Source organism: Lotus japonicus, chromosome 4 (genome assembly GCF_012489685.1).
Source record: "Lotus japonicus ecotype B-129 chromosome 4, LjGifu_v1.2".
Classification (NCBI taxonomy): domain Eukaryota; kingdom Viridiplantae; phylum Streptophyta; class Magnoliopsida; order Fabales; family Fabaceae; genus Lotus; species Lotus japonicus.
The window spans coordinates 24,259,787-24,278,537 of NC_080044.1; the positions used below are offsets into that span (position 1 = coordinate 24,259,787).

The following is an 18,751-nucleotide window of genomic DNA, read 5'->3' on the forward strand; positions in this document are numbered from 1 at the left end:
ATATTTGGACGATGTCCCAAGATGGGGAGGTCTAACAATGCAAAATTATTCTGATTTCAGAATATTATTATTATTATTATTATGTTTATAATTAATCTTATTTTTGTTCTACATAAACAAAATTATATAACAATTTGGAAACATATATTAAATTACAATTGCACGTTCAGGTTGAAATCAATCAAATTCGTTGTGAATTTGTTTGTAAATGGGTGTTGCATCCATGAATAGTCGCCAAATCATAGTGTTGGAAGATGCATATCTTCCATTACATTTAAAAAGACAGATAATTCAACGTGTAATTTTAGTTGAATCGTTCAATATGTAATTTTAATTGAATTGTGGATTGTATATATATATGTACAAGGACTGACCATGCACTTATTTATCATATCTCACTCTTCTGTTGTCCACCTCAAACACATAATATAATATGATAAGAGTCTATTATGCTCTTATCAGATCATGGTCTTATTGAATTCTCTACCATATCCTAACCACTAAAGGAGATCTAAAGGTATTGTGAAAATTAATATATTGTCCAAATATGCATTTGTGTGTATTTAACAATATTTCTCTTACATTAAAAAAATACTTATCTTCTTTAAAAAAATAATATATAGGTGTGCAAAACAAAATCACCAACACCAAAATATCTCATTAAAAAAGAGTCTTCGTCGTTCTCCAGTCTCACTCAGCGGAAAATGATCACATTTTCCCTTTATCCCATGCACACCTCAAGATTGAAGGTTTTTTTTGTACATCGTATTGGAAGCAAAGCTTGAAGGTATGATCCCCATCTATTATTTATCCCATGCACACCTCAAGATGCATGTAATGCTTTTGTAAACAAATATGGCTTAGACAATGAATGGCTATCTAGCCTCTATATGGAGCGGCCAAGATGGGTCCGTTCTTTTATAAAGAAGAACTTTTGGGCTGGAATGTCAACCACACAATGGAGTGAAAGTATGAATGCATTATTTGATGGATATGTAAACTCTCGTACATCATTGCAACAATTTGTTATACAGTATGATAATGCCCTCAAGGACAAAGCTGAAAAAGAATATAAGGCATATTTTCGTTCTTTCCACATTATTGTCCCTTATGGTTCAAATTCCTATATTGAGAGGCAATTTCAGCAGGAATATACCCATTCTAAATATAATGAAGTGCAAATTGTATTCCGAGCAAAGATGACTTGTTATGTCTGCATAATCACCATTGACAGGCCAATTTGCATATATGAAGTAATGGTAGAAATGCATATGGTTGGGCGTCTAAAGGAATGAGTCTTTCAAGTCGTCTTCAATCGTAATGACCATGACATGAAGTGCACATGCTTACCTTTTCAATTTAGAGGAATAATATGTAAGCACTCACTTCAGGTACTTGCACAAGAAATGGTCAAACAAGCACGTTCAAAATATCTTTTGCCTAATTAGAGCAAAAACATTAGACGGAATTGTGCATACATCATGTCAAGCTATCATGGAGTATATTATGGCATTCACCTACATCAAATGAAAAAAAAAGTAATATATATATAAATTAGTAAATCTATAAGAGTGAGTTATGAGTAATTTGTTATGAACTCATACGCCCGGCTTACATATGGAAACACCAAGCACATATGGGGATTCATCATTCATATTTTCAAACATATGTTTCCACCCAAATTGGTATTAATTGTGGTTGGATATTTAAACTGAAGTGATGTTTGTAGATTAAGATCTATCATTCTCAATTCTTCACCAAGGATGAATATCTTATCTTGTAGGTCCTTAACCTTTGCATCTAACACATCAATATCATGTGCGGCATATCTTGATTGGTAAATGGGATGATGCCACTGGAGAAAACAACAAGGTACCTTTTGCATGGCTTTCCTCGAAATTTAATGTTCAAGATCTTCATTTGGTGCAGCTAATTGTTGACAGAGTAATTAGAAGAGGAAACCTATTACAAATTAGCAGAATACAACAAAGATTCAATACAATGCTTCATTTTCTTATCGAAGTGTTTTCAAACATTGTGGACAGTTTCTTCCTCCCTAAGGTAAAATGAGGTCAATGTCAAAAACTAAGGAAATGTAGTTCCATAACTAAATTTGACACTGTGAATCTGTGATGCAATGACATATGCTCTAAAGCCCAAATCTGTATGTGCATCATATACTTCATGATCAAATCATAGAAACATAAACACAAATATAAGCAAGAATGATCTAAAATCTTGTACATGTTAAACTGCTGCACAACCTCTTACAAACATTCTGTGTGGATTTTTTACGTCACGAAATTGTTTAGCTGCTTGAATCAAGCCACAAACCAAAACATCATATACAAAAAATCCCAACTATATTTATCAAGTGAACGTAGGTCGTCTAAAGTCCTCAACAAACCACTATGCACAATAGAGTTGGTATTAGGGAAATAAAATTCTGCGAAGCCAAGAAGTATATACAACCGACAAAAGTCTTTGACAAGTTCAGCACCATTAAACTTTTTTAGTTGTTCAACTATTCTTGGGATCATGATTTTTCCCCCCATTGAACAAACTTTTAGTATAACATTCTTCATCTTGATAAAAAATCACGTTTTCCCCTACAATGCGCAGCCCAGTTGCAAAGTAAACATCTAAAGGGGTAAAAGGAACTACCGTACTTTGTATTGTAAAACCCAAACGACGCCCTACCCACCGACTAACTAATTCATACAGTAAATTCCCATTGATTGGTAATTTTTTGGGAATTTTCATTAACCATTAGAACGGGGTAGCATTTATTTGAGTCTTTTGAAGGCTAGTGAGATTCTTATTGACCTCAAGAAGATCATGTGGTTGACAATTGTGTCTAACACATAAATAAAAAATGGCAATGAATCATCAGAAGTGATTTTAATTGAAGTATCATGTTACAATATATGAAGACGCTAGTTCTATAATGGGGAAAACAATTAACAAACTTACAAACCGTAAAACTTTAAAATGAACGGTGAAAAGTTTCAATATTCAAAAGGTTAATACAAACATGTCCCCCAATTTCCTCCATGGTCGGGAGCTTTGAACTTGGTTTGGGTTTCACCCCTTGCGTCGAGATTCTCCTCCGCATTATGTTGGATTGAAGCATACTAGATTTCCTCCACTTACGATTTAGGTTTCAGCCTTGTTTTTTCAAATGAAACCAATCATTATCAGCCACTTTCATAGAAATTGATTGAATAGTTCTTTTCTTTAACATACACCATTTTCATTTTATTAACAAAACAAATAGAGATAAAGATAAAGAAGCAGCCACATTAAACCAAAGTATCATTCTTTTTATAACTTTTCTTATGTCCTTGTATTCCGAATCCATCATTAGAATCTCAAAGAAAAAAGAAAAAGAAAGAAACGTCATTACCAAGGAATACAAGCTCTGATATATTGTCAATTTGTCACAAAAATTTTAATATTCATTTATACAAACATAAACCGTGGATTGAGCTTATTCAATTCTCTCATTGAATCAAATTTTTTGTAAGTGCATTCCGGTTCCTGTCTGTGGAACTTCGATTACATGGACATAAACCGTGGATTGAGCTTATTCAATTCTCTCATTGAATCAATTTTTTTGTAAGTGCATCCCGGTTCCTGTCTGTGGAACTTCGATTACATGGATTGTGTTCCCAGTGAGTGAGGAGTTTTGCTTTTGTATCCTTCCTCATTAGTATAACATTATCCTCTTGTGTTATTATTTATATATTTGTAATCCACTTTGTATTAAATTATACTTGTTGAAATGATGAAATAACGTTTTGCTATCTCTCAACTCTCAACCCTCATAAACGTTGTTGGTATAACCTTAGTGAAATCTTACAATATTCTGACAAAGAAGGAAATCTTACTTCACAGGTTGGGCACGTATGCAGTAGGGTTCACTGCTGTAATTGTAAAACCACTTGAATGACTATGTGCAAATATATTCTAGTTAGAAGTTACAAATTTTCGTTTTTTAGTGAACATGTTTTGGATTATGTGCAATCACATTAAACCAAAACTTTGTACACAAAACATGTAACTGGATGCCATGTCAGGGATATAGCATGTTAATGGAAAGCCAGAAAGCACATAAGAATCAAAGATGTAAGTTTGGTTTACGTTTGAATAGGTGTAGGCGAAAGGGGGTGGGAGAGTGGTCGTCAGAACCAGTTGCGGAGGAGCGGAAGCGAGTGTGAGCGAGGGGAAGCCAGAAGAGGAAGCGAGTAGAACCCTCTCACCGACGTAACAGAGGCCAACACCTAGTCTGGCAATTCCCACAGTGAGGACCCCTTTAGAACCTACGCAGAAACCCCACACAGAACCCCCACGATCTCCCTTTCACGAGAGAGGAGAAGTAGGAAGTGAGGCAAACAACGAGTGGTCGAGGGGCCGGCGCCGGCGATCAGAGAAGAAGAGGAAGCCAGAGGAGTGAAGTGTGGGTTTGCGAGAGAGAAGAACAAACACAGAGCACGATGAATTGAAATCCCTAATTTTGGGATTTTGAGTTTCAATTCCCGCTGAAATTCCCCCAAATTTCTAACCTTCCTCTAAATTATACATTGAGTCCCTCAACTTTTACATTTTACTTCCCGCCCCCTCCACTTACATGCTGACGCAGCACCCATGCCACATGTGAACGATGTTTAAGGTGGTTTTTACTGTTTTAATGTTCAAGAATCATTATTGATATGAAAATGACTTACATATCACATATCTCTTTTAAATTTTAATGCTTTAATGTACTGTTTAAACTCAGCCATTTAATATTTCTAATTAGTTGGACTCTTAGCATTGCATTTAACACTTTTATAGTACTTCAAGAGTAATTGCAATGATGCATTATTGACGTTTATTTATCGCTACACTCTATGATCGGAGATTTTCTAATTAGAGATGAATGAGATTTTAATCATTATTATGATAAAATCAAGTAGAAATTATATCATTTGATAATTTGGGTCTTTCAGAAAGTTTTCAACCCACTTTATGTTGAGTATTTTTTTTTCTAAAAAATTATTGAATACATGTTTTCAAAAATAAAAAAAACTTAAGCAGGCCCATTAAAAACTATGCAGCCCACTTTCTTAGCACAAACTGATCCAACCCACCCTCTTATCCATTCTAACCGTGTTAACCTAACCTGAGTTACCCAAACTATCAATAGGGCGAAAATGAGACATAATAAGCTCTTCTCATTTCAGTCAATTTAGGCTAAATGGGTCCGAAACTGACCCGTGCTCAACCCTAGGTTGAACGGCAAAAAAAAAAAACCACCAAAACCGCTAAAGAAAACACAAATGGAAACCCACAATTGCATCCTCATCATTACCGGGAAATATTCGACCCGCCATTTTCCCATCAACAGAGCCTTCTTTACACGCGGAAAATACCACTAGAAAACCACGGCGGGTCGACGGGAGGCGCGGCAACCGCAACTGTGTTACCCACAGCAGCTGATTTAAATCCTAGCAAACAATATACATTCACTCAAACAAAACAAACCCTCATCTTTACCCACAGTTTGAAAGCTTATTATTAGATTAAACAAAAAAACAACAAATCCTCATCTAACTCCAGTGAACAGCAACACCGTACGACGACGCATTGGTTCCTCGCCGTGAACACCCAAACAAACCCCAACCCAGCCCAAACAAAACCCTAATTTATGATCTCTCCCCAATTCTATTTCATTTCTCCCATTCTCTCCTGCTCCAGTCACGTAGATCCATGATCACCTTTGCACTCGTCTCCCACATAAATTCCCCTGATTAACGTTCGCAGCCACGTGCCGCAGACACAAAATTCCATTTTTCTTCTCGTTTATTGCTCAATTGTGTTGCTTGTTTTCGACGATCGGGTTTTTGCTGTGGTTCTTCTGCTTCAATTTCGACAATTTCTGAACGGTAATTTGAAGTCACTAGCTTTATTTCTAGGTCTATAATTTGAATTATTCATTCATATTGTTTGCTAGGTGAGTAGATATTAATTTATTATATGTCAATTCCTCTTTTTGTTATTTGCTTCTGAGCGAAAAGGGTTTGAATTGTGATACATTGGTTGATTTCCTGAAAATATAATCGATTCTCGCGGTATAAATATCAGTACTTTGTGGAATAATTCAGCTTAGTAGCGGGTTTTGTTCATCAAATGTTTGTCGAAAAGAGTGAACTTTTTAAGGTGGAGTATAGTTTCAATCGAGTCTGGTGTTCTTTTAGCTGCCTTGTAATGTAAGGTTCCTCTTGGTGCAGAATGGTTTAGTCTAAATATTCGGAAGGTGCGTGTATAAAAGGATGGGTAGCAGTGACGCGGATAAACCCCCGAAAGAGAAGGAGTCCAAAACACCTCCGTCGACGTCACAGGTGTATCTCGGTTTCTTTTATTTTGTCCATTTTTATAATTAAGTTACTTTATACATGATGCCGTAAACTTTTTTTTTTTTGGTCTTTTCCAGGAGCAGTCTCCAACAACTGGAGCTGGACCGGTTAATCCCGACTGGGCTAACTTTCAGGTTTTTAATGTATTTTTTGTTGGCATATCATTTTTATTAATATCAAGGTTGAGTTTTGATCACCAACTCCTTCATTTGACAGGCATATTCTCATATACCTCCACATGGGTTCATGGCATCAGGTCCTCAAGCCCACCCATATATGTGGGGTGTCCAGGTGATTAACCGCTTGCATAATGATTGGTCAATATCACTTTTACGATAGTGTAGAATGTCGTAATTAACCTTTGAGTTTGTTTTAGAATTCCGAAGGGGTGTGGTGAACTTTTGATGCGGTTATTAACATCACGGGTGTAACTATTATCAATAATTTTTCCTATTATAATAACCAAATCTAACCCAATGGGACTCAGATCTCTTGATACTTCAGCTGTAGCCGAATTGTGAATATAGATGTTTGTTGCTGTTGCTTGACATGATATTACCATTGTTCTGAAATGCGAAGTAGCTAGTTCATTTTTGTATATGAGTATCTATATTGCATGGATGTGGGTGTGAGTAACTACTAACTAGTATAGATATAGGTACGGGTATGTGGTATGACAATTGTTTGTTGCTTTTCCTTGACGAGATATCATCATATATTATTGAATGGGACCTACTTCGTATATCACTTTCGTTAATTATTTTCAACTATGCCTGCAATCTGTCTATGCCTTGCTGCACCTCATAATGTCTAGTTTGAATTCCCCTACCTGCTTCCTTTGGTTCATTGATGAAATTTTGACTTGCAGCATATTGTGCCTCCCTATGGCACCCCACCACATCCCTATGTTGCAATGTATCCCCATGGTGGCATATATGCTCATCCATCCATGCCTCCGGTATTCTTTTATAGATTATGCTTTCTTGAGGTTATCTTATTGTGTTTATTCATCATAATCTCAAATTCATTAACCAATATTTGCATTTATCTTTGAATTTAAGTAGGGATCTTATCCTTTTAGTCCTTACGCCATGCCTTCTCCAAATGGTGTTGCAGATGCGTCGGTGAGTTTCTTTATCCTTTAGCTTTTTTCCGTTCTCTCTCCTGGTCCTGCTCTTTTTCTCTCTCATGTGCTGAACTTGTCCTTAACTAAGTAAAGGAAAAAGTAACCTATGAGTTGACATACAGGGAAATACTCCAGTCATCAATGAAGCTCATGTTAAGCCTCCTGAGATGAAGGAAAAATTACCAATCAAAAGATCAAAAGGCAGTTTGGGTAGTTTGAATATGATTACAAGAAAAAGTAATGAACCTCGTAAAACACCAGCAACATCTGCCAATGGAATTCATTCCCAAAGGTAAGGCGTTATGCCGTTATGTATTGATCAATCTAGTCATTGAATGATGTCCTCTCTTATTTGAATCAAAGTAATCCTTTAATCCCTGCCCAAATACATTTTTGGAACATAAAACCAATTTTACCCTTAAAATTTTAGCCTAATGGGACATTTTGAAGGGGAAAAGGGGATTCCGAGTGTAGGGAAAGAAACACGGCGCGATCGTATCGTGACGGACGCGATTCAGGCCGCGGTCACCTGTGCGAATGGATGCTAACCTTGAACGCTCCGCTACAGGTCCTTCCTTCGCGAATGGTGGCCGCTCTGCGCTGCTCCGCCGCTATAGCGCACTATTGACAAGCTTGGTTACTATCAAGATTTACGTTTTCTCTAAAAATCAGTTGTCTGACATTTTAACCGAGTCTTTATGGGGGTCACGGGATAGAATATATGTGACAAGCTGGATGCGTAAAATTTATATGCTCCAGCTTGAGGGGGAGTGTTGAGATATTTCTTAAATAGGGAGTAAATATATTATTTATATCTTTATTACCATAATTAGGATAGATATATTATTTCTTTCCTTATTTTAGTTGATTGCTATCTCTAAACTTACGGCATTACTCTTGTATATATATTGTACTCTGTTTCATAGTATAATCAATCAAAAAAATTCATTCAATTAATTTACTATTTATTATTATTCTAGAGGATATGTTTGTAATAAGCTTAAAGTTTTATAAGCTTTTTATTGAAGAGATGTTGCAGACTTGCAGTGCTTGAAAAATATCTTAGAATATCTCGATCTTTGATTTAGAGAATCTCTTAAGTTATTTCTTAGTATTTATTGCCAAATTTCTTTTTGTTTCCCCATTTGTTTCCTTATTTAATTAGGATTTGGAATTTAGTAATTATAATGATTAGTATCTGTATTTCATTAGGATTCGGAGTCTAATATTATTATTTATTAAGGTTATTGCTTTGTTTTCCATAGTATAATAAAACAATAATCATAATTTCATTATATTTGTTTTTTCGCTTCCCTCCTTTCTGATCTAAAACCCTCTAATTCAAAGCAGTCAAATTTTGATTTAAATCGCCATTCTACGACTTGAGTGGTATCCGATCCTGTTCACACAAAAAACTCATGTGCTGGTAGGATCTTGTGGGATCGTTGAGGAAGATGGTTAAATTGCTTTTATCCCTGATGCTCACGAATTGGGCAGCTCACATCTCTAATGGGTGGAGCAGGCTGGGACTCTGTTTTTCATCTTCTCCGATGCTCTGCTCCAGATTTCAAATACGACTTAACCCTGGTTTTGATGGAACCTAACTCTGGTTTTGATGGCAACGCTACGTGATGGCTATGGTGGTGCAGGTTCTCGTGCATAAAGGGGAGGACACAGTTGGCCATAGTGAGGTGTGGGGTTTGGTATTGGTTGAGCTGCGCAACGACACTCATTGATTTACTAGTGACCCAATGACAACGACCCGTCTACCAGACAAAGGCCACCCTTTGTTCTCTGTATCTCAGCCCTTTTCACTATCTTTCAACTCTCTTTAACTCATCATCTTCTTTTTGTTTTTCCTTCATGGACTTCTCTGTCTGTGTTCTTGTCTTCCTTTTTCCTCTTAACTACCTGACTCTTCAACTTTTATTTGTCTTGTTTCTCTTTGACTCTCTCACTTTCTTTTCTGAAAACTGGGCTTTGTTCTAGGTTTTCAAAAAGTATTCCCTCTTCAGCTTCTTGTGAACGTGTATTACCTTTATCCTTAATAATCACTACTAATATCTTAAATCTAAATATTTTATCATGTATCGGTTAGTTATATTATCACCATTTTTATATCAATATATTTTTTTATTTTTGGTAAAATCTTATGATCTGTGTTTCGACCCTTTGATACACAATATTTTACTTCTCTCTGATCTTTAGGTAAGATCTCGATTTGGACTACTTTGCTCTAACATCAGCAACTTTATCTATGTCTGTTTAGTACATTAGCTTGCTATTTGCAATTGTATACTAGCTGCTTATTCTGATATGGAAACTTGGATTTACAGTGGTGAGAGTGCAAGTGAAGGTACTAGTGAAGGAAGTGATGAGAACTCCCAGAATGTAAGTTCTGTGCCATTTTTTGGTATGCTATGTATGGTCAATTTTTTTATCCAAATAAGCAGTGACAAAAACCTTATATCCTTGTTTGCTCTTTATATGCTTATTAATGAGTAAAGATAAAGATTGGAGTGAGTGGCCTAAAACTTGGGCATAATATAATTCTGAAAGTATGCTCTAGGGCTTGAACATAGGGCTCTTGAAAGTTTTCTGTGTGTAAGTACTAAGAAACTAGAAATTAATAGTTTATTAGTTTTCAATTGCTAATTTTCAAGTCTGAGAAATTGAAGAAAGGTACGTGACTTAGTACAAGTTTGTTATAAAACAGCATTAAGAAGTAGTAAATGCTTTGACATGTTATCACCTAAAGTCAATATTTAAGGTACATAATAATGATAATTAAGTGTCTAATGTGTTTGAACATTGGGTAAATAATATGGTGTGGGTCTAGGGTGTATCTCTTTTTAGCCTGTTCAGGAATGAAGGGTTTAGCACAGTTGATAAGTCTTATCTAAAATGGAATCTTTCAGAAAATGCAAGATGCATCTAGAAGTGTATAGACCATACACAGTATCAATATGGATCCTGGTTGAGCTGTCAAACAATAGCCGATTCCTAGTTGTTTTAAACTATTTGGGCATGTAATATCACTTTCGTTAATGACATACTAATGTTGTCCAAGCACACCCATAGAGAAAATCTTAAAGGAGCTAGAAATTTAAAAACCAATTGTCAGTTGTAACTTGTAAGTTGGATAGGCTTCATAGCAATTACCATTGAACTGACCAATTCAATATATATATTCATATAGGTTTCAAAGCTTTTAAACATAATTATTTTGTAACTGCATAATAGGTGCATTTTCTAGTTCATTTTTATTCTTAAAGCTGTGTGGGTTTATACCCATACATGGATAACATGTTCATGTTTAAAACAATGAGCATCTGCCTTGTTGTATAGAAATCTTAAAATTAAGACAGTTTAGATTGATTTTCAGAATTGATGTCTATTGTATCTTAAAATAAAGCGGGCATTCTATATGATTTACATAATGACGTGTATATAATTATGGGTGGTGCCTAAAATATTTTTTTGTGTTTTGTTCTCTTCCACTGCCTGGTATGCTTGGTATTTATTTCAATGGTTTTTGTAGGACTCTCAATTAAAATCTGGGGAGAGGCAGGATTCTTTTGAAGGTCTGACACAGTTACATTTAGAGATGTTTTCCATATGTGTGTTGCTTAGTGTATATCAATGAGGTATGCATGTTACAGCTAAAATACATGTTTTGTCGTATTACAGATGAACCCTCTCAAAATGGCAGTTCAGTGCATGCTCCACAAAATGGGGTACTTCATACACCTCATACGGTTATTAACCAAACTATGGCCATTGCAACTATACCTGCTTCTGGTGGTCCTGCAACTAATTTGAATATTGGAATGGATTATTGGGGCGCACCAACTGCACTGCATGGAAATGTCCCTTCTCCTGCAATTGCTGGTGGGATAGTTAATACCGGGTCACGTGAGGGTGTTCAGCCACAAGTGTGGCTACAGGTTAACTAACTCAACTGGGTATTTTCTTGTTGCATTGTTGCTTTGCTGTACCTTTTCTTTTAATCTTTATCACTTTTTGTTAACTTTTAGGATGAAAGAGAGCTTAAAAGACAAAGGCGCAAGCAGTCTAATAGGGAATCTGCACGCAGATCCAGGTTGCGAAAGCAGGTGACAGATATAGCCTTTTCCTAATACTGCTTGCATTGTCACAATTAACATATTTAAAATTATTTTTTGTGTGTTGTGGTTCTCAGGCTGAATGTGATGAACTAGCCCAGCGTGCTGATGTGTTGAAAGAAGAAAATGCTTCTCTCCGATCTGAAGTGACCCAGATCAGGAGCGACTACGAGCAGCTACTCTCTGAGAATGCAGTACTCAAGGTGATTTTGAAATCTTAACATACTTTGGTATATTGTATTTCTATATTTCTAATTGGCAAGCATTGCCCAATACAAGTGACATAGAATTAAGTCCATAACGATTAACACGTATTTGAACAGTGTTATTGTTAGGGTTCTAAATTATAGTCATAATATTATTAGTGGGCCTGCTGTGTTGCCTGAGTTTGATTTTATCTATCTCAGCTAGTCGTAGACCTGTTTGGTTATGTCTACTTTTATTATTTGAGTTGGGCCTATGTTCAGTGTTATTTGCTTAGTAGGACTTGTCTATTATAAATAAGTGTACTCTCTTTAAGTTAGGATTCATGTTTTGAAGTATTGGAATTGTAAAGAGATTTTCCCTTGGAAAGGGGAAAGAAGACTCTCCTTGTGAATAAGTGTACTCTCTTACAAGGTATGAGACTTGAGTCCCACATTGAAGTATGTGGGAACAACAACGGTTAGCTTTTGTGGTGTGGTTCTCCCAAATACTCTTATCAATTGGTATTAAAGCCCACATGTATCTCATCTGCAAACAAGAGATGCAGGGGGTGACCACGGCATTGGGCTCTCCAATTACAACAGCTAGCTTTTGTGGTGTTGTTCTCCCAAATGCTCTTATCACACACACACACACACTATATATATATATATATATATATATATATATATATATATATATATATAGAGAGAGAGAGAGAGAGAGAGAGAGAGAGAGAGAGAGAGAGAGAATTCTAAATGAACTAATATGACCATTCTAATTTTCAAAATCCATTCTTAATATCTGAAATGATTTATGCAAAGACTGAGCCTGCTATCTGATACATGATATAATGATTTTACAGGAGCGACTTGGGCAGATACCTGGGAAAGAAGATCTCAGGTCGGGCCAGAATGATCAGCCTGTATGTAGTGACACTCAACAGAGTGATCAGACAGTGGCTGTGCAGGGCATTCATTAGGATCAAGCTTCTTGCTGCATGTTTCTGTTTCATGAAGATAACCTAACACCAAATAACAACTCGCCTTTGTATTTTGGTAGATTCTAGCTCAAATTGTATTGAGGGTGATCGATCATATGTAATGTTAGGATCAATTTGTTATATGATCCTTCATTCCTAATTTATCGCGTTTTTTACCGACAAAAACATCCTGGTTTGTAGGTAGGTTGAGAAATGGGTTATACCTTATGTGTTACTTCAGAAATTAAGATATATGGTTAATGAACCTGGGTATTTTCCATTATGGATTGTCGTTCTTCTGTGCTAATATTTCGTTCGGAAAATGTAGTTAAGAAATGATTCAGCCTTCAGTAGGTGGTAAGGGGTTTGAGTATAGCTATTTACCATCGAGGATTTCAAACTTAAATGAAAGTACACAAAAATTAGATAAACAGGTAAATTAAGCCCTTATCAACTGTTTGTTCTTAAGTTTTTATCAATGTCAGGATCTTATTAAAATAAATTCTTATAGGTAAGTATAAGCTTACTGATAATCTTATCTGTTCAAAAGAGCATAAATAAGATTAGTTTAAATAAGCTATTTAAAACAACTTTTGGGAATCTATTCAACAGATACGAAGCTGGAGTGGAGTGAGAATGTGAGATCAATATCTTTTTTATTTATTTATCCTTTTTCTTTCTCTCATGTAACCAAAAATAGTTTATTAATTTATCCTTTTAGGTAAATAAAAACTTCTTTAAGGTAAATAAAAAACCAGCAAGTATCTCTGTTACAAAGCTGGAGTGAGATGAATAGCAGTTTTATTTATTTATCCTTTAAAGGTAAATAAAAACTAGCAAGTATCTCTGTGCATTGCACATGTTCTTCAATTATTTTAGATACAAAACTGATTTATATACATAATTGGTTTTGGAAGTTTCATTTTGAATTTTTTTTCTTCTTCGAAAAAGTACCGGACAAAAATTACCTAACAACAAATGAGTCCTTTAAGAGGAGGTTTTGAAGTTCCGCGTGAGGTTGCTCAACCAAAACACAACCCAATCGGGCTTGGGACCTCCTCATCTTAGCTAGATAATCCACCACAACGTTGTAATCACGGCGAACCCACTGAAGCTCCACTGAACAATCTCGACCAAGCCCCTCCTTGATCTGCATCAGGATTGGCATGAAACGCAGGCTCGCATCCTCCACCAAAGAATAGAGGAGCTTACGCCAGTCCACTTAACAAATAATGTCCCTGAAGCCACGCATCCAAGCGACCGCTAAGTCATCCCGAAAAGCCCCTACTTTAGCTAAAAGAGCGTTACCCCCACCTCACGAGAATGGAAACCAACCACCCAAGCCCCATGAGCATCACAAAACACGACACCTCCCCCATACACTGTCATCCCTATAATTGTCATCCACATTAAGTTTAAACTTACCTACTTGTGGTGCTTCCCACATTGCTTCCATGTGAGTTCCACTATGATTTAAACTCTGAGCATCCCGAAACACCGCGAATTTGTCATGGTCATGGCAAATTCGTCTCCATGCTTCCTGAACTGTCCAAGGCTGAGCCTAAAAAATCATCATATTCCTCCACTTTCAAACACCCCACAAACTAGCCAGAAATTTCAAAACATTGCTTTTGCTCGCTTCCAAATACCCCACGAACCTGGAGCATGAAATTTTTCCACGATAAAGCTCTCAATCTCAACCATATTTCCCCAGAATGTGCACTGTGTCAGAGGCAGTGCAAGATGCTTTCACTCTCCATTGAGCAATGGGGATAGGTCGGTGACAAAGCCATGTGACAAACAAAAAGATAAGCATTTACTTGCAGAGACTCATGCATGATGGTCCAGATAAACAAGTGAACCTTTTCCAGGACGGGGAGCTTCCAGATCCAATTTGAACTTGCGCTTGAGTCTTCAACCCGTCGAGTGGACCTCAGCTAATCATATGCATCCTTCGTCGTGTAACACCCATTCGCATTGGTATCCCGGATCCAAACATCTGCATTGCCCTCTTTGATCACCGACTCCAGTCGAAGAAGACATTGTTTTATTTCAGGTGGAATATTTGTGTAAAGACGCTCTAACACCCATATGACATTGCTAACTAAATCCTGAAGTTGCAGAAACGTATCAGAGATGTGTACAAAAGGGATATGTGGAGCTAAAATTCTGAGGCAACTCTAATCCCTGTACCAAAGGGAGGTTCCGTCGTTGCCCAATTTGAAGGAGAAGCCTTGCCTAAGATGGTCCCGGTCTCGAGGGATACCTTTGCACATCAGCGAGTCAGAGGTTCGATGAGGTACTTGGAACACTGACATAACAACAAGATACTTGTGAGATAGGACCTTCACCCAAAGCTTATTAGGGGAATGTAACATATGGCACAAAAGTCGAAGGCCATTGCTTCCCAAGGGGTTCGACAAGAGGTTAGGGATGAAATTTCTAATATTGCACCTATTCCCATTGTAACTAGTTTGGGTAAATATAAGGGATTCCCCCTCCACGAGGCTCATACTATTCAAGGGTGTTTTAATTTTCCGCTGGAAAACATCCAAAATAAACTTGCTTCCTGGAAAACCAATTTGCCGAACATGGTGGGAAGGGTCTGTTTGACAAAATTCGTGATTGCGGAGATTCAAACCTATTTTATGCAAGCTTTATGGATCCCAAAAGGCGTTCTAAATCGTATTGAGAGAACCATGAGATCATTTATTTGGTACAAGATGGGTGTCTAAGGCGGTTGACACTTGGTTGGATGGGACACAGTGACAAAGAGTAAGGAGTTGGGTGGCTTGGGTGTGAGGGACATGGCATCAACGAACACAACTTTGCTAGGGAAAGCGGTGTGATATATTTTAAAATCAAGACAAATTTTTTTTTGTTACAAAATAAAAACAACCACAAAAAGAAAAGAAAGAACGCATACTTCGTACGGAAAGAAGTCACTAGGAGATCAACACACAACACTGAAGCAATCCCTGCTGGAGGATCATCCCACACAAGCAAGGGAGATGACGACTCATCACCCATCTCTGCCAAGAAATATGTTGCTGCATTACCCCCCCCCACAGAGCAAATGATGGCAAACCATCTCCCAATTACGGCGCAACAACCCCTTAACTTGAGAGATAATCGAGACATAGCGATGATACCCCGAACAATGAGCTGTTGTGATAACCCCCAAACCTAGAGTCCAATCAGAAAAGGGCTCAACACGCCGAAAACCATACTGCCAACAAATCTCCAAACCATGAAGGATTGTAAGTAACTCCGCATAATTACAATATGAAATCCCAATATGACCTGCATAACCAACGAACCAAGCCACCAAACCCAGAGGGACCCGGATTTCCAAAAGAGCTACCGTTAGTGTTCAATCACACAGAGCCATCCCGAAGCAGTTGTCGCCGCACCCAACGCTCCACAACTGCATGCACCGTCGTCGAAAACACCCTCGCCATCACCTGCCACAAGCTATGAATTTTGTGAACCACTAGGTGCAAAACCTACAATTCTCCACTATAAATTAACCTACAACGTCGTTTCCAAACCGTACAAGTTGTGGCCAACACCACAACCAACCCACGACCAGAAGATAAACTCAACCACGTTCAGAAGTCTGTAGAAGAAAAGAACTGAGATGGTAGGACAAAACCGACATCCCTCCAAACCCTCTCCGCAAGAGGACAATCGCGAAGACAATGCATCAAAGTTCCAGGTGCTGCATTACACCTCTTACATACATTTTAAATGAGATAACACAATCATGGTAGGAATCACATTGTGTGCAGCCTGCCACATTAAAAACCTCATGTTTTCCGGAGTTGGAAGGTGCCATAAATCTGCCGAAGGTTGAATAACCTGAACTGGGTTCCCATGCCTTTCCAGCAGCCACTGGTAGCCCGCCTTCACGGTGTTTGCCCCATCTAAATTCTGGTTCCAAATGAAACAATCTGTAATATCATCATCACAAACGACATTCTGGAAGTAGAATGAAATTGAGGAATCACAGTGTATAGAAAAGAAGCATCAAAGCTGCCCGAAGTAAAAACATCACGCAAACAAACATGCACATCATGGATATCCATGAAAGGCACTAGCCCGCACAACCTCCCCATGACTGACCACATGGTAAACCTGAAAGATGTATCACATTGCCCAACTCTGAAGGAGCACGCATCACGCAACACCCCTTTGGTCCTCAATAGTGCTTTCCAAAAAGGAGAGCCATCACGAATGTCTGATGAGAAAATGTCCAGACCTACAACATACCTCGCTTCGACGATGTCAATCTAGAATTTATCTGCCTTCTGCACCAAGCTCCAAAGATGCTTCCCCAACAATGCCACATTATTCATCCTATCACTCTGAAGGCCAAGACCACCATGCTTACGAAGCTAGATGAGCTTATCCCAAGCAACCATGGGGACCCCAAACCCATGGGAGTTTCCCCAAACAAACCAACACACGACCTGCATCCAACTGATCACAAATAGATTGTGGAAGGCAACTCAACTGCATAACATAAACCGAAATAGCCGAGAGGATTGATTTCGTCAAGGTGACACGAGCAAGTTTGTTCACCATATTAGTCTTCCGACAGCTAACGTAGACGACACCCGATCAACCAGGAACTAGAAATCCTCCTTACGAGCTCTTCCATGATGCATAGGGAAACTCAAGTACTTACCTATAGTATCCGAAAAGGATATGAGAGTGACAACAATAATCCTCTCCTTTAGCCTCCCATCCACACGCCAAGAAGTCGTTGCCTTTGATTTAGTAAAATTTACTTTAAGCCCAGATGCTCCACAAAACCGATCAAGTACCTATTGCACCACCCTAACCTGGCATACCTCTACTTTTGCAAACAAGAGAACATCATTAACAAAAAATATATGGGATATTTCAGGTCCCTCTTTGGAAAATTTGCACAGGTTTCCATCGCATAGAAGACACCTCATATTGAATCAAGACAGAGAGTTTAATGTTTGTTTATAAATAAGTTAATGTATTTAATGTCGATTGATAGAAAATATTAAGTATTGATTGATTGAAAATTTGATTATGAAGTAATTAATGCTAATAATATCGATTGATTAAGTAAATTAACCTTTTATTATTTGTAATACAAATTTGAATCCTATTTTTTTTTAGAGAATGAGGTTAATCAACAAGATGTCAATTTAGATTTTCGTAAGAATCAAAACACAAGTTTGAATCTTGTAAAAGACTTATTGAAAAAGACATCCAACTATTTCCCAAACAAAAAAAGATTGTATATAAGCTTATACGATATATTATGAGTTTATCTATTGTTTGGTGCTAACATTGTATTGTATAAGTTTATCCATCAACCCACCCTTATACATCAAAATGATGTATTATTTAATCTACCATGTAGGTGATGGATAATGCATGATAATATTTGACGTATAAGCCACCTTCACCACCACCCTCCACTTCTTCCACCATTCACCCTCCACCACCATTACCGCGACTGCCACCATCCTTCATTGTCGCCGCCATCACCGCCACCAACACCACCACACTACAACCACCGCCCTCCACCACCACTACCATCGCCAGCACCACCACCAACACCGCCACCACAACCGTCGTTGTCCTCCACCACCACCACCACCCCACCGCTGACACCACCATCGCCACCATAACCACCACCTTCGACTGTCGCCACCACCACCTACTCCACCACAACCACCACCACCCTACCGCCACCAACACTACCACCAACACCCTACATCCACCACAACCACCGTCCTCCTCCACTACCATCACCACCACCACGTCGTCGACACCACCACCGCCATCGACACCACCACCCTACCACCACCCCAACCACCGCGCTATCGCTAACGCCACCACCAACATCTTACCTCCACCGCCAGTACTGCTACCGCTATATATACCCGCAACC

The 18,751-nt window shown here is 37.9% G+C and overlaps 1 protein-coding gene across 1 annotated transcript; it reads left to right on the forward strand.

Annotated features, from left to right (window-relative positions):
* The first annotated feature begins 5,543 nt into the window (after window positions 1-5,543).
* On the forward strand, window positions 5,544-13,096 carry LOC130712100 (bZIP transcription factor 16-like). Its single transcript, XM_057561938.1, has 13 exons — window positions 5,544-5,927; window positions 6,273-6,383; window positions 6,476-6,532; window positions 6,615-6,689; window positions 7,267-7,356; window positions 7,463-7,522; window positions 7,647-7,816; window positions 9,861-9,915; window positions 11,066-11,108; window positions 11,215-11,471; window positions 11,562-11,639; window positions 11,726-11,851; window positions 12,697-13,096. The coding sequence occupies exons 2-13, from the start codon at window positions 6,315-6,317 to the stop codon at window positions 12,811-12,813; spliced, it is 1,197 nt and encodes a 398-aa protein (XP_057417921.1). The 5' UTR covers window positions 5,544-5,927; window positions 6,273-6,314; the 3' UTR covers window positions 12,814-13,096.
* The last annotated feature ends 5,655 nt before the right edge of the window (window positions 13,097-18,751 follow it).

Excerpts from the sequence above, each read along its gene's own strand:
- LOC130712100 (XM_057561938.1), top strand. The coding sequence starts at position 6,315 with ATGGGTAGCAGTGACGCGGATAAACCCCCGAAAGAGAAGGAGTCCAAA. Across the intron at positions 6,533-6,614 it reads CCGACTGGGCTAACTTTCAG|GCATATTCTCATATACCTCC; the intron begins GTTTTTAATGTA and ends TTCATTTGACAG. Across the intron at positions 11,852-12,696 it reads CTGAGAATGCAGTACTCAAG|GAGCGACTTGGGCAGATACC; the intron begins GTGATTTTGAAA and ends ATGATTTTACAG.